This window comes from Dreissena polymorpha, chromosome 8 (assembly GCF_020536995.1).
Source record: "Dreissena polymorpha isolate Duluth1 chromosome 8, UMN_Dpol_1.0, whole genome shotgun sequence".
Classification (NCBI taxonomy): domain Eukaryota; kingdom Metazoa; phylum Mollusca; class Bivalvia; order Myida; family Dreissenidae; genus Dreissena; species Dreissena polymorpha.
The window spans coordinates 99,893,917-99,910,627 of NC_068362.1; the positions used below are offsets into that span (position 1 = coordinate 99,893,917).

General features: G+C 41.5%; 1 protein-coding gene across 1 annotated transcript in view; it reads left to right on the plus strand.

The window, feature by feature from the left end:
* LOC127840764 (tyrosine-protein phosphatase non-receptor type 11-like) overlaps window positions 1–16,711 on the plus strand; it is an 83,802-nt gene that overhangs the window by 5,172 nt on the left and 61,919 nt on the right. Inside the window, exon 2 of the mRNA XM_052369179.1 lies at window positions 4,608–4,730. Within this exon, the coding sequence (XP_052225139.1) occupies window positions 4,608–4,730 (123 nt within the window). The remainder of the gene's footprint in view (window positions 1–4,607; window positions 4,731–16,711) is intronic.

The window sequence follows — 16,711 nt, forward strand, 5'->3', positions numbered from 1 at the left end:
TGTCATAAGAGAGGTTCAGTATCAATTTGAAGTGAATCAGTGTAGAAATGAAGAAGTTAATGTAAAATAACCTAAATTTTTTTTATAGTAAATGGATTTTTTTGGTGGGTGTGGCCTATGTGGGCGGGCGCCCCAGGGTTGGGATTGGGGCCATGCATAGTTGAGATTGACCCTAATGTCATAACAAAAGTTCAGTATCAATTTGAAGTGAATCCGTGTAGAAATGAAAAAATTATAGTAAATGGAAATTTTTGGTGGGTGTGGCCTATGTGGGCGGGGCGCCCCAGGGTTGGGAATGGGGCCATGCATGGTTGAGATTGACCGTATTGTCATAGGTGAGGTCCAGTATCAATTTGAAGTGAATCGGTGTAGAAATAAAGAAGTAAATGTAAAATAACCTAAAAAAATGAGTGATAATTTCTGACGCGGCCCCACCCCAACCCCTATAACTTTTGACCCAGGGGTCAGATCAAAATTCCAAATAGTGCACCGTCGCACATATGCTCATAGCTACCATGTGTGTAAATTTCAAGGTTCTAGTGCTTTTAGTGTAGGAGGAGATAGTGGCCAGGACGGACGGACAGACGGACGGACAGACGGACGGACGGACGGCGGAGATCACCACAATATCCCCACCTTTTTTTCAAAAAGCGTGGGGATAACTAGCCGGAAATAAAAGTTATAATTCTATAAAGATTAAACAAGTTAACGCTTGATTCTGTTTTATTCACAGTTAATGTCTGACAAAAAACTTAACACAAGGTCTCCAGACATCTCCATTCTATCATGATCATTGTCTGAGTCAACGTGACATCCAGGTCTGACATGTCAGGTTTGCTCTTAAAGGCGGCCTGAAAACAAAAACAATGTTATAACATGATTTGAATTTTCCACTCAAATATCTGAAAAAAGTAAATGCAATGTCAAACTAGCAATAATACAAACTAGAAATGGCGCGGCAGAGGCCGACGCGTATCCCCACGCCGAATGTTTGACCTAGGTGTGCCCCAGGGTTGGTAATGGGGCCATGCAAAGCTGAGATTGACCGTATTGTCATAAGAGAAGTTCATCATCAATTAGAAGTGAATTGGTGTAGAAATGAAGAAGTTATAGTTAAAGGCAATTTTGGGTGGGTGTGACATATGTGGGCAGGGCGCCCCAGGGTTGGTAATTGTGCCGTGCATAGTTGAGATTGACCGTATTGTCATAAGAGAAGTTCAGTATCAATTTGAAGTGAATCGGTGTAGAAATGAAGAAATTATAGTAAAAGGCAATTTTGGGCGGGTGTGGTCTATGTGGGCGGGGCCCCAGGGTTGGTAATGGGGCCATGCATAGCTGAGATTGACCGTATTGTCATAAGAGAGGTTCAGTATCAATTTGAAGTGAATCGGTGTAGAAATGAAGAAATTATAGTAAAAGGCAATTTTGGGTGGGTGTGGTCTAAGTGGGCGGGGCGCCCCAGGGTTGGTAATGGGGCCATGCATAGTTGAGATTGACTGTATTGTCTTAAGAGAAGTTCAATATCAATTTGAAGTGAATCGGTGTAGAAATGAAGAAATTATAGTAAAGACAATTTTGGGTGGGTGTGGTCTATGTGGGCGGGGCCCCAGGGTTGGTTATGGGGCCATGCATAGTTGAGATTGACCCTAATGTCATAAGAGAAGTTCAGTATCAATTTGAAGTGAATCTGTGTAGAAATGAAAAAAATATAGTAAATGGAATTTTTTGGTGGGTGTGGCCTATGTGGGCGGGCGCCCCAGGGTTGGGATTGGGGCCATGCATAGTTGAGATTGACCCTAATGTCATAACAAAAGTTCAGTATCAATTTGAAGTGAATCCGTGTAGAAATGAAAAAATTATAGTAAATGGAAATTTTTGGTGGGTGTGGCCTATGTGGGCGGGGCGCCCCAGGGTTGGGAATGGGGCCATGCATGGTTGAGATTGACCGTATTGTCATAAGAGAGGTCCAGTATCAATTTGAAGTGAATCGGTGTAGAAATAAAGAAGTAAATGTAAAATAACCTAAAAAAATGAGTGATAATTTCTGACGCGGCCCCACCCCAACCGCTATAACTTTTGACCCAGGGGTCAGATCAAAATTCCAAATAGTGCACGGTCGCACATATGCTCATAGCTACCATGTGTGTAAGTTTCAAGGTTCTAGTGCTTTTAGTGTAGGAGGAGATAGTGGCCAGGACGGACGGACAGACGGACGGACGGACGGCGGAGATAACCACAATATCCCCACCTTTTTTTCAAAAAGCGTGGGGATAAAAATGTACCTGTGCTGCTGTGCATAAGAAGTAGAACAATAAGGTAACCTTTCTGCCCTAACTTCTGAGTCTTCTTAATCTAAAACGACATTTGTAGAAGTAGTTCCATTGCCTAAGCCACATCTATTTTGTCGCCGATTGTACCAGCATCTAAAATGCTGTATGATAACACATTGGAATTTTAATTTTTAAAGTCAGAATTCGTTCCTTGACAGAATAATTTTATCTGTTAAAAACTATACTTGTTAGTTAGAGCATGATATTTAATTGCATGTTGCTTTTGTACATTACGTATGAAATGCACTTACCAGTCAGTAAGCAATGCTGGCTCAGAATCAAAGTCTCCAATACAAAACGAAGCCATGACCGATTATTTTTCCGTAATGGTTGGAATTTTCATTTCATTGACTGTTCATAATTTATGTTGCAACCTTCATTGTCATTTTCCAGTTGATGTTTGTACGTTGCGCCTTCAAAATATCGCAGAAAAGACATTAAAACAAATTTATCGCTGCGAGTTCTCCACCCAGTAATAATACTAGTAATAGCGTCTCTTGAGGTAGACATACAACACTGTTTAATAAGCGTTTAATCAATGATTGCTCAAGAGAAATAACAAATGCAGTTTTGAATAAGCGTCTATATGAATCTATTTCGGACATTTTACTAAGTACGGACACAAAAAATTGCACTCTACCGATCGGGCTACCGGCTTATAATTTTCACTTGACCGACCCAAAAATCTCTCGACTCGGTTGACGGTTGAGTGGGTTATCTAAGACTGTTTAATATGTAAATGTTAGGTCAATATCTGTATCACTAATAGCTGTCATATATGTGATTCATGGTTGAGAATTTGAATCACTGGATTGCATTAATATAAAAAAAACACAGTTGCAAGTTTAACCCATTTATGCCTAAGCGTCTAGAAAAAAGGCCTTGGCAAACAGCGTAGACCAAGATGAGACGCCGCATGATGCGGCGTCTCATCAGGGTCTGCGCTGTTTGCTGAAAGGAATTTCTGAAAGAAATATTCTAAATATAGAAAAAATATACTAGACATCCCTAATTTTGGAAATAAATTGATCCAATTTGGAAGGATGGGAGAGTCAACTAGGCATAAATGGGTTAACGTTTAAGTTTTCAAGCTATCTAAAACTTCCATTAAGCTCAATTGAGCACTTGTTATTTTTTTATTGTGTGAATAATCAAGCTCTCAAAGTTGAAAGACTTAACATTATTTAAAAAAATAACCATCCAACTTTGATTGTCACATTAATCTTTTGTAAGTGACGTGCCAGATATTTCCTTAACCCTTTCCCACTTAGATATGTATTTTAACACATTTTAGCCCCTCCCATATGTAATTAAATTATTATAAAACCTTTCTTACTAGATTTAAGTTTTTAGGCTTCATTTCCAACCCTTATAATTACTGATGAGCAGCAAACAGCATAAAACCTGAACAGACTGCGAGTTACTCACAGGCTGTTCTGGTTTATGCTGTTTGCACATAGCAATTTCCACTTTGCTTCTGAGTTGGAAAGAGTTGAGCCATAGGCCTGATATAATGGTGCCTCACAAGTGTTTAGAAAATCACATGCACATTTTAAACAAATTTGTCCACAGAAGCATCATAAATTACTGCTCCGTTTTGGTCACTGTTCACAAGATAAGTTGAGGGAAGTAGCGATCAATTATATAGGTTTCATAAAATAACTTGCAATACTAGTTAGCTTTGTAACGTATTTTGATTGATCAACAGGTACTGAGCATAGAGCTTTTCTTATTCAATTAACCCATTTATGCCAAGTGGACTCTCCTATCCTTCTAAATTGGATCAATTTATTTCCAAAATTAGGGATGTCTTGTTTATGTATTCCTGTACTTAGAAATTTTCTTACAGAAATTCCTTTAAGTAAACAGCGCAGACCCAGATGAGATACCGCATCAAGCAGCGTATCATCTGGGTCTACGCTGTTTGCTAAGGCCTTTTATCTAGACGCTAGGCATAAATGGGTTAAATATCTATGTAAGATACATAAGAGTTTAGCAGTCAAACATGATCACAAAGTCAGAAATTTCTGAGGGATTTTCTTATTAACCAATTGTCAATCATAGTTTTTATTTTACCAAAAATAGTTCAGATGCATACCATGACATCAAAACAGGGCTCCTTAAATCTCTGTTCAAACCAGTATAGATAAACAATCACTTGTTACATTTAATAATCCAGAATTTCACTGTTATGTTGTGAATCTCCCATGTAGTTTTAGGATTTATCTGTTAATACATTTAAACCACATATTTATCATGACATGCATCTCATTTCAGATGGTTTCACCCGAATATTGACGGTCAAGGGGCTGAACAGCTGTTGAAGACCCGTGGGTTTGACGGGAGTTTCCTGGCCCGGCCCAGCACCAGTAATATAGGGGACTTCACTCTCTCAGTCAGGTACCAGTAACATAGGTGATTTCTCTCTCTCAGTCAGGTACCAGTTACATAAGAGACTTCACTCTCTCAGTCAGGTACCAGTTACATAAGAGACTTAACTCTCTCAGTCAGGTACCAGTTACATAAGAGACTTAACTCTCTCAGTCAGATACCAGTTACATAAGAGACTTAACTCTCTCAGTCAGATACCAGTTACATAAGAGACTTCACTCTCTCAGTCAGGTACCAGTGACATAGGCAACTTTTCTCTCTCAGTCAGGTACCAGTAACATAAGAGACTTCACTCTCTCAGTCAGGTACCAGTGACATAGGCAACTTTTCTCTCTCAGTCAGGTACCAGTTACATAAGAGACTTCACTCTCTCAGTCAGGTACCAGTAACATAGGCAACTTTTCTCTCTCAGTCAGGTACCAGTTACATAAGAGACTTCACTCTCTCAGTCAGGTACCAGTAACATAGGCAACTTTTCTCTCTCAGTCAGGTACCAGTTACATAAGAGACTTCACTCTCTCAGTCAGGTACCAGTAACATAGGCAACTTTTCTCTCTCAGTCAGGTACCAGTTACATAAGAGACTTCACTCTCTCAGTCAGGTACCAGTAACATAAGAGACTTCACTCTCTCAGTCGGGTACCAGTAACATAAGAGACTTCACTCTCTTAGTCAGGTACCAGTAACATAGGCAACTTTTCTCTCTCAGTCAGGTACCAGTTACATAAGAGACTTCACTATCTCAGTCAGGTACCAGTAACATAAGAGACTTAACTCTCTCAGTCAGGTACCAGTAACATAAGAGACTTCACTCTCTCAGTCAGGTACCAGTAACATAAGAGACTTCACTCTCTCAGTCGGGTACCAGTAACATAAGAGACTTCACTCTCTCAGTCAGGTACCAGTTACATAAGAGACATCACTCTCTCTGTCAGGTACCAGTAACATAAGAGACTTCACTCTCTCTGTCAGGTACCAGTTACATAAGAGACTTCACTCTCTCAGTCAGGTACCAGTAACATAAGAGACTTCACTCTCTCAGTCAGGTACCAGTTACATAAGAGACTTCACTCTCTCAGTCAGGTACCAGTAACATAGGCAACTTTTCTCTCTCAGTCAGGTACCAGTAACATAAGAGACTTCACTCTCTCAGTCAGGTACCAGTAACATAAGAGACTTCACTCTCTCAGTCAGGTACCAGTAACATAAGAGACTTCACTCTCTCAGTCAGGTACCAGTAACATAAGAGACTTCACTCTCTCAGTCGGGTACCAGTAACATAAGAGACTTCACTCTCTCAGTCTGGTACCAGTTACATAAGAGACTTCACTCTCTCTGTCAGGTACCAGTAACATAAGAGACTTCACTCTCTCTGTCAGGTACCAGTAACATAAGAGACTTCACTCTCTCTGTCAGGTACCAGTAACATAAGAGACTTCACTCTCTCTGTCAGGTACCAGTTACATAAGAGACTTCACTCTCTCAGTCAGGTACCAGTAACATAAGAGACTTCACTCTCTCTGTCAGGTACCAGTTACATAAGAGACTTCACTCTCTCAGTCAGGTACCAGTTACATAAGAGACTTCACTCTCTCAGTCAGGTACCAGTAACATAAGAGACTTCACTCTCTCAGTCAGGTATCAGTTACATAAGAGACTTCACTCTCTCAGTCAGGTACCAGTAACATAAGAGACTTCACTCTCTCAGTCAGGTACCAGTTACATAAGAGACTTCACTCTCTCAGTCAGGTATCAGTTACATAAGAGACTTCACTCTCTCAGTCAGGTACCAGTAACATAGGTAGTGCTGCAACAATATACAGGTATATCGGTATAAATCGCAGTACGCAATCCGCATATTGTATTGGGATACGATTTTCATCATACTGGTACGAACATTTTACAAAAATTGATTCACATTTCGTCCAGAAAAGCTCTGAAATAACGATATCAAGGTAAACAAAGCAAAGCGGTGTAAATAAATTTTTACGTAAAAATAGCATTCTAAAAAGTGTATTATACGGAGTAGCGTTGTTATATGGGAGCATTCGTTCGATGCTTTTGAATAGATTATCGTTAAATTAATTGCGCTTAACTGTTAAAGCCGGCCGAGTTGATGTTGGTATATTTTCCCATTTTTGTTATGTGGCGCAAAAAGTGATTATGAGTCAAAATGTGAACGTATTTATGTCAGATGTGCACATGATTTGGTCAAAATCGGTCAAGAAAATGCCCAAAATCAGTACAAAGATAGGGCTTTTCAATTTCTGTCCATGGACAGAAATGATCTATATTTAAACACGCGCGGGTCACATGTAAAACCACGTGATTGGCTCGAGACATGGACTGAAGCATGAAAATAAATGCACAGACCCGGAGCACAGGAGTCAATTAAACACTATCAATATGTCATAAAACAACATTTTTCATCATTTTGACAAAAAAAATCTGATATATATATACACACAAGGTAGTTATCTCTTAACACAGGAAAATCACCTTCTTCAACACTTTTTTGAGCCATTAAGTGCCGAAATGGCGGTAGATTTTCGTAAAATATGTACCATTTTGTTGGGAAAGGTTGCCTCGTGACGAGCAATGACCTCAAACGGCTACTTGCCAATATAAACTACAAGAAAACACTTCTCGAACTCGTAGGAATGATTTGAGGTAGGCTCTCGTCTGACCGAACGTTCAGGGCCGATTTTATCAAGAGTAAAAGTATCGAAATACCCTAGCTACCGAACATAATCCTCGTAAGTACAATAAACAAATACGACTTTATCAACTAACAACACAGATTTGTCTTTTGCCCACACCAAACACTAATATAATCATTACTGCGCCTCAGAGTTACCGAAAATTTGAAACCGAGAATCGTATTTAACTTGAGCGTCTGATCGACATGAAGCTGGACTCGAAATTACTGATAAAAAATTCCCGATTTACCATGATTTCGACGTAATAACGCAAACAAAAGGACAAATCTGTGTTGTAAGTTTATACTCTCTTATTTGTTAATCGTACTAATGTGGATTATGTTCCATAGCTGTGATATTTCGATAGTTGTATATGTAGGTGATTTTCCTGTGTCAAGAGATACCTACCTTGTTTATGAATAATATATCTTTTTTTTTTTGTCAAACTGACGAAAAATGTTGTTTTATGACATATTGAAAGTGTTTAAGTGATTTGGCCACGCACCCAGCACCTGTGGTTTAGTAGTTGTTCTTTGTTTTGAAAAGCGCCGAAGTGGAAATCACGTGAAATTGGCGCTCACGTGGCCCAAGGCGTGTATACGTCACAGGTTAATAATAGTCTTGAGCATTTCGTTATGTACATGATTTTTAGTTTCGTATCTTTGATGCTTTTGGCATTTTTTGGCACAATTTTTGCGAAAATCAGAATGGAAGAGTTAAGCTTTAGAATGTATCTTACGAATATTGATCAATTCTGGTCAGTTGAGAAAACCAAATTGTTGTGAGAAATATCAACTCGGCCGCCTTTAATGTTTTGTACGATTCTGAATTGAGCATTTTTAATTGGTAATCAGAATTTCGGAAACACACTTCCAAATTTTTATGCTTACGCGACAATAAAAAAACGTCAAATAAAAAGTGCTTTATCCTTTGTCTCAATAAAAAGCGCGCAAAAATTATGCAGACATGTAGAACGTCTCATGGAAAGTATGGATGTATTTTGTGTTGTATAAAAACGGGAACATCACGTCAGGCGAATTACTCGTGTTCAGTGAAAACAAAAACGTCCCGGTTGGACGCTATTTCATCACATCTTTAAATAGTAACAAATGCCATAATGTTTTTGATACTTAAGAAAATTTGCGAATGTTTGTGTTTCTTGTTATTCTTGAGCACATTTTTAGTAAATATTTACTAGAATTTTCTTTAAAACTGGAATATACAGGCAGCGATTTTCCTTGTCCAATTGGGAAAAGTACCCGTACCGGTTCAATTGGGAAAAATTGAGTCGTGAAAACCTCAAAATTGGGAAAAATCGAGTCGTGAAATCCTTAAATTGGGAAAATCGCGCCATGAAGTTTGGGTCTTATTGAATACATCATGCAGTTCATACTTAAATTAAACATACCCATTAAAATAATCATTTGCAGACATGCCTTAATGAACATTAAGTAATAAATTTGATATAAATAACAGAATATTATTAAGAACACACAAAATCAATTACTAGTTGTTTTAATCTCTTATAAAGCAATGTCTCTGTCTTTCATTTTTTAAAAATTTCAACAATCTTTGATGTTTGATCATCTATCAGTTGCTGGCATCCCTCTCTGCACAGCATTATTAGTGCTGTCAATGTGTCCTGTTATAGACGGTTCCGAATGGTCGTGCAAAGATTGTTCATTAGACTGAACACACTTTCCACAGAGGCAAGGTTACAAACTGACGTAAAACAGTACGCTGGCTGCCTGACAAAAGCACCGTAAACAGTAACGACTCTATTGATCGCACGCGCTGAATAATAAAACCGAAACTAATCGAGCGCGTGGTTACACACAACTATACGATTTTCTTTGTTCGCTCGCCGAAAGTTGGGTTTTGTTACAAAACTTTCGATCGTTTTGAGAAAAATTCGGACGCCGATTGGGATTTTTTCAGATGCTGATTGGGAATTTGGGAATTTTCATTAGATTGGGAAAGTACCGTTTACCGGTACTTTATAAAGAAGGAGGAAAATCGCTGACAGGGTTATCGGGTAATTGGAGAGTTATAATTCTGGTACAAGTTTACAATATATTGAGATATATTGCAATACAGATTTTTGAACTGACAATATATTGCAATACGGTTTTTGGCGTATTGTTGCAGCACTAAACATAGGCAACTTTTCTCTCTCAGTCAGGTACCAGTCACATAAGAGACTTCACTCTCTCAGAATATTTCTATACTTGCTAAACCTACTAGGGATGTAGTCTAACTAAACTTTTTTGGGGGGGGGGGGGGGGGCTCAGAAGTGCAGGTTGGCCTGAAAACTAACATTTTGGTCATGGTTGCCCATTCTCATTCTATGAATGACTGGCTTCATGCTAAAATGGGTATTATCAGGGGTGTGATTTTTCTGCAGATTTCCATGGACCGGGTTTTCAGGGCTCATTTCCGCGATAAGCGTAAATTTGTAAAAAAATGGGGAAGGGAGGTACGACCGATTCCGCTGGCGTATTTCATAAGCGGCCTGAAAAATCCACAGCCTGTGAAACATCTCCGCATATTACACTGGTAGATTCTGCTTAAGCACTTTCTAACCAAGCGGTGTCATTGGCTGTCGTTTGCCAATCCTCCAATAAGAATTGGTCTCTTAAAATGTGATTCATTTTTCTTTGCTTATTCGTTTGCAAATGGGGCCTTTGTGAAGTGAAAATGAAGAATTTCAACGAAACAACAAATCTCACAAAATGTCGGAGATTAAAAAATTATTGAACAACAAATTTAAATGGGAAAAGGAAGAAACAACAGTGGATATAAATATGACATGGATAGAAGGCAATACCACTTTCTGAATGGGTATGGAAGATCCACTTGGTAAGGATAAAGTCATTTTCCATGTGAAAAATCTTGAACTACGGATCCCGATGTAAATTGTCGTTAGTTGAACAATGTATCGCTGTTTACTGTATTTTCCATATAAAGACATTGAGCTCAAGCGAAAGATTGCTGTCATCGTTCATAAGGATCGTAACACACGTTGATTTTGATCACAATTAATACTGGTGACTGCATAATATGTTAAATGTGCATTCAACAAGGTTTTCATAAATAGATCTTGTTAATAAGGTTTAGATGGTGTAAATTTAAATGTGTGTTTTAAGGTTTGTCATTGCGTTATTCACGCGATTCGCGTAGTCAAAATCAGTCTACACAATGTTCCTCCCCTCAGACTTCACCTCCATCACACCCCTGTATTATGCCATGTGCGATGACTCTACGCAATGTTCCTCCCCTCAGACTTCACCTCCATCACACCCCTGTATTATGCCATGTGCGATGACTCTACGCAATGTTCCTCCCCTCAGACTTTACCTCCATCACACCCCTGTATTATGCCATGTGCGATGACTCTACGCAATGTTCCTCCCCTCAGACTTCACCTCCATCACACCCCTGTATTATGCCATGTGCGATGACTCTACACAATGTTCCTCCCCTCAGACTTCACCTCCATCACACCCCTGTATTATGCCATGTGGGATGACTCTACGCAATGTTCCTCCCCTCAGACTTCACCTCCATCACACGCCTGTATTATGCCATGTGGGATGACTCTACACAATGTTCCTCCCCTCAGATTTCACCTCCATCACACCCCTGTATTATGCCATGTGGGATGACTCTACGCAATGTTCCTCCCCTCAGACTTCACCTCCATCACACCCCTGTATTATGCCATGTGCGATGACTCTACACAATGTTCCTCCCCTCAGACTTCACCTCCATCACACCCCTGTATTATGCCATGTGGGATGACTCTACACAATGTTCCTCCCCTCAGACTTCACCTCCATCACACCCCTGTATTATGCCATGTGCGATGACTCTACACAATGTTCCTCCCTTCAGACTTTACCTCCATCACACCCCTGTATTATGCCATGTGCGATGACTCTACGCAATGTTCCTCCCCTCAGACTTCACCTCCATCACACCCCTGTATTATGCCATGTGGGATGACTCTACACAATGTTCCTCCCCTCAGACTTCACCTCCATCACACCCCTGTATTATGCCATGTGGGATGACTCTACACAATGTTCCTCCCCTCAGACTTCACCTCCATCACACCCCTGTATTATGCCATGTGGGATGACTCTACACAATGTTCCTCCCCTCAGACTTCACCTCCATCACACCCCTGTATTATGCCATGTGGGATGACTCTACACAATGTTCCTCCCCTCAGACTTCACCTCCATCACACCCCTGTATTATGGCAAGTGCGATGACTCTACACAATGTTCCTCCCCTCAGACTTCACCTCCATCACACCCCTGTATTATGCCATGTGCGATGACTCTACACAATGTTCCTCCCCTCAGACTTTACCTCCATCACACCCCTGTATTATGCCATGTGATCAGTCTACACAATGTTCCTCCCCTCAGACTTCACCTCCATCACACCCCTGTATTATGCCATGTGGGATGACTCTACGCAATGTTCCTCCCCTCAGACTTCACCTCCATCACACCCCTGTATTATGCCATGTGCGATGACTCTACACAATGTTCCTCCCCTCAGACTTCACCTCCATCACACCCCTGTATTATGGCATGTGCGATGACTCTACACAATGTTCCTCCCCTCAGACTTCACCTCCATCACACCCCTGTATTATGCCATGTGATCAGTCTACACAATGTTCCTCCCCTCAGACTTCACCTCCATCACACCCCTGTATTATGCCATGTGCGATGACTCTACACAATGTTCCTCCCCTCAGACTTCACCTCCATCACACCCCTGTATTATGCCATGTGCGATGACTCTACACAATGTTCCTCCCCTCAGACTTTACCTCCATCACACCCCTGTATTATGCCATGTGCGATGACTCTACGCAATGTTCCTCCCCTCAGACTTCACCTCCATCACACCCCTGTATTATGCCATGTGGGATGACTCTACACAATGTTCCTCCCCTCAGACTTCACCTCCATCACACCCCTGTATTATGCCATGTGGGATGACTACACAATGTTCCTCCCCTCAGACTTCACCTCCATCACACCCCTGTATTATGCCATGTGGGATGACTCTACACAATGTTCCTCCCCTCAGACTTCACCTCCATCACACCCCTGTATTATGCCATGTGGGATGACTCTACACAATGTTCCTCCCCTCAGACTTCACCTCCATCACACCCCTGTATTATGCCATGTGGGATGACTCTACACAATGTTCCTCCCCTCAGACTTCACCTCCATCACACCCCTGTATTATGGCAAGTGCGATGACTCTACACAATGTTCCTCCCCTCAGACTTCACCTCCATCACACCCCTGTATTATGCCATGTGGGATGACTCTACACAATGTTCCTCCCCTCAGACTTCACCTCCATCACACCCCTGTATTATGCCATGTGCGATGACTCTACACAATGTTCCTCCCCTCAGACTTTACCTCCATCACACCCCTGTATTATGCCATGTGATCAGTCTACACAATGTTCTTCCCCTCAGACTTCACCTCCATCACACCCCTGTATTATGCCATGTGGGATGACTCTACGCAATGTTCCTCCCCTCAGACTTCACCTCCATCACACCCCTGTATTATGCCATGTGCGATGACTCTACACAATGTTCCTCCCCTCAGACTTCACCTCCATCACACCCCTGTATTATGGCATGTGGGATGACTCTACACAATGTTCCTCCCCTCAGACTTCACCTCCATCACACCCCTGTATTATGCCATGTGATCAGTCTACACAATGTTCCTCCCCTCAGACTTCACCTCCATCACACCCCTGTATTATGGCATGTGCGATGACTCTACACAATGTTCCTCCCCTCAGACTTCACCTCCATCACACCCCTGTATTATGCCATGTGATCAGTCTACACAATGTTCCTCCCCTCAGACTTCACCTCCATCACACCCCTGTATTATGCCATGTGCGATGACTCTACACAATGTTCCTCCCCTCAGACTTCACCTCCATCACACCCCTGTATTATGCCATGTGGGATGACTCTACGCAATGTTCCTCCCCTCAGACTTCACCTCCATCACACCCCTGTATTATGCCATGTGATCAGTCTACACAATGTTCCTCCCCTCAGACTTCACCTCCATCACACCCCTGTATTATGCCATGTGCGATGACTCTACACAATGTTCCTCCCCTCAGACTTCACCTCCATCACACCCCTGTATTATGCCATGTGGGATGACTCTACACAATGTTCCTCCCCTCAGACTTCACCTCCATCACACCCCTGTATTATGGCATGTGCGATGACTCTACACAATGTTCCTCCCCTCAGACTTCACCTCCATCACACCCCTGTATTATGCCATGTGATCAGTCTACACAATGTTCCTCCCCTCAGACTTCACCTCCATCACACGCCTGTATTATGGCATGTGCGATGACTCTACACAATGTTCCTCCCCTCAGACTTCACCTCCATCACACCCCTGTATTATGGCATGTGCGATGACTCTACACAATGTTCCTCCCCTCAGACTTCACCTCCATCACACCCCTGTATTATGCCATGTGATCAGTCTACACAATGTTCCTCCCCTCAGACTTCACCTCCATCACACCCCTGTATTATGCCATGTGATCAGTCTACACAATGTTCCTCCCCTCAGACTTCACCTCCATCACACCCCTGTATTATGCCATGTGCGATGACTCTACACAATGTTCCTCCCCTCAGACTTCACCTCCATCACACGCCTGTATTATGCCATGTGATCAGTCTACACAATGTTCCTCCCCTCAGACTTCACCTCCATCACACCCCTGTATTATGCCATGTGATCAGTCTACACAATGTTCCTCCCCTCAGACTTCACCTCCATCACACCCCTGTATTATGCCATGTGCGATGACTCTACACAATGTTCCTCCCCTCAGACTTCACCTCCATCACACGCCTGTATTATGCCATGTGATCAGTCTACACAATGTTCCTCCCCTCAGACTTCACCTCCATCACACGCCTGTATTATGCCATGTGTGATGACTCTACACAATGTTCCTCCCCTCAGACTTCACCTCCATCACACGCCTGTATTATGCCATGTGATCAGTCTACACAATGTTCTTCCCCTCAGACTTCACCTCCATCACACCCCTGTATTATGCCATGTGATCAGTCTACACAATGTTCTTCCCCTCAGACTTCACCTCCATCACACCCCTGTATTATGCCATGTGGGATGACTCTACACAATGTTCCTCCCCTCAGACTTCACCTCCATCACACCCCTGTATTATGCCATGTGATCAGTCTACACAATGTTCTTCCCCTCAGACTTCACCTCCATCACACCCCTGTATTATGCCATGTGATCAGTCTACACAATGTTCTTCCCCTCAGACTTCACCTCCATCACACCCCTGTATTATGCCATGTGCGATGACTCTACACAATGTTCCTCCCCTCAGACTTCACCTCCATCACACCCCTGTATTATGCCATGTGGGATGAGCAGAAATCCAGACCAGTCTGTGCTTTTGCACAGTCTGTTTAGGAGCTAACCTGTCAACTAGAAAGTCACGCATTCATGCAAATACTGAAAAGGAGCAGGTTGACAATTTTTGGTTAAAATCTTTGGATGGTTTACTTTGCACATTATAAGCGACTTAATGTGCTATTTGAACTAATTTACTATTTTTATGCCCCCGGTAGGTTGGCATATGGCAGTTGAACTGTCCGTCAGTCAGTCAGTCAGTGTGTCTGTCAGTCTGAAAACTTTAAAAGCCATAACTTTTTAAATATTGAACATAGAAACTGGATATTTAGCATACATGTGCATCTCATGGAGCGTCACATTTTGAGTGGTGAAAGGTCAAGGTCATCCTTCAAGATAAAATGTAAAATATATGGCATCTGTCTGTCCGTCCGAAAACTTTAACATTGGCCATAACTTTTTCAATATTGAAGATAGCAACTTGATATTTGGCATGCATGTGTATCTCATGGAGCTGAACATTTTGAGTGGTGAAAGATGAAGGTCAAGGTCATCCTTCAAGGTCAAATGTCAAATAAATGGCGTCTGTCTGTCTGTCCAAAAACTTTTACATATGCCATAACTTTTTCAATATTGAAGATAGCAACTTGATATTTTGCATGCATGTGTATCTCATGGAGCTGCACATTTTGAGTAGTTAAAGGTGAAGGTCATCCTTCCAGGTCAAATGTCAAATATATGGCGTCTGTCCATCGGTCCAAAAACTTTAACATTGGCCATCACTTTTTATGCTCCCGGTAGGGTGGCATATAGCAGTTGAACTGTCCGTCAGTATGTGTGTATGTCAGTCTGTCAGTGCGTCCAAAAAAAAACTTTAACGTTGGCCATAACTTTTGTATTATTGAAGATAGAAACTTGATATTTGGCATGCATGTGTAACTCATGAAGCTGCACATTTTGAGTAGTGGAAGTTCAAGGTCAAGGTCATCCTTCAAGGTTAATGGTCAAAAATAAATAAAATTTCATAGCGGCGTTCTCATGAAGCTGCACATTTTGAGTGGTGGAAGTTCAAGGTCAAGATCATCCTTCAAGATCAAAGGTAAAAAAAAAATAAAAAAATTTCAAGCGGTTATCTCATGAAGCTGCACAATTTGAGTGGTGGGAGTTCACGGTCAAGGTCATCCTTCAAGGTAAAAGGTCATTTTTTTATTATATTTCAAAGCGGCGCAAAAGGGGGCATTGTGTTTCTGACGAACACATCTCTTGTTTAATATTGAAGATAGCAACTTGATATTTGGCATGCATGTGTATCTCATGGAGCTGCACATTTTGAAAGGTGAAAGGTCAAGGTCATCCTTCAAGGTCAAAGGTCAAATTTTGCAATATTGAAGATAGCATCTCCGTATTTGGCATGCACGCGTATCTCATGGAGCTGCACATTTTGAGCGGTGAAAGGTCAAGGTCATCCTTCAAGGTCAAAAGTAAAATATATGGCTTCAAAGCGGCGCAGTAGGGGGCATTGTGTTTCACGAACACAGCTCTTGTTTAGCTCAGATTTGCATAATGTGCTTATGGTTAGCCTTTGTGATCGCCTTTTGTCGTTCGTGTGATGTCAATTTGCCTAGTCAAGTCTCTAGAGGCCACATTTGCAAAGGATTTAACACAATGATATCTTGGATGCGTTCAAAATGGTTCTGGTTGAGTTATATATATTTAGCCATATAGCTGTATATAGCTACTGTAAAACCTTGTTAACACTGTTTTACACATTGTCAAAGCAAACCAAATTTGTATGTATTACA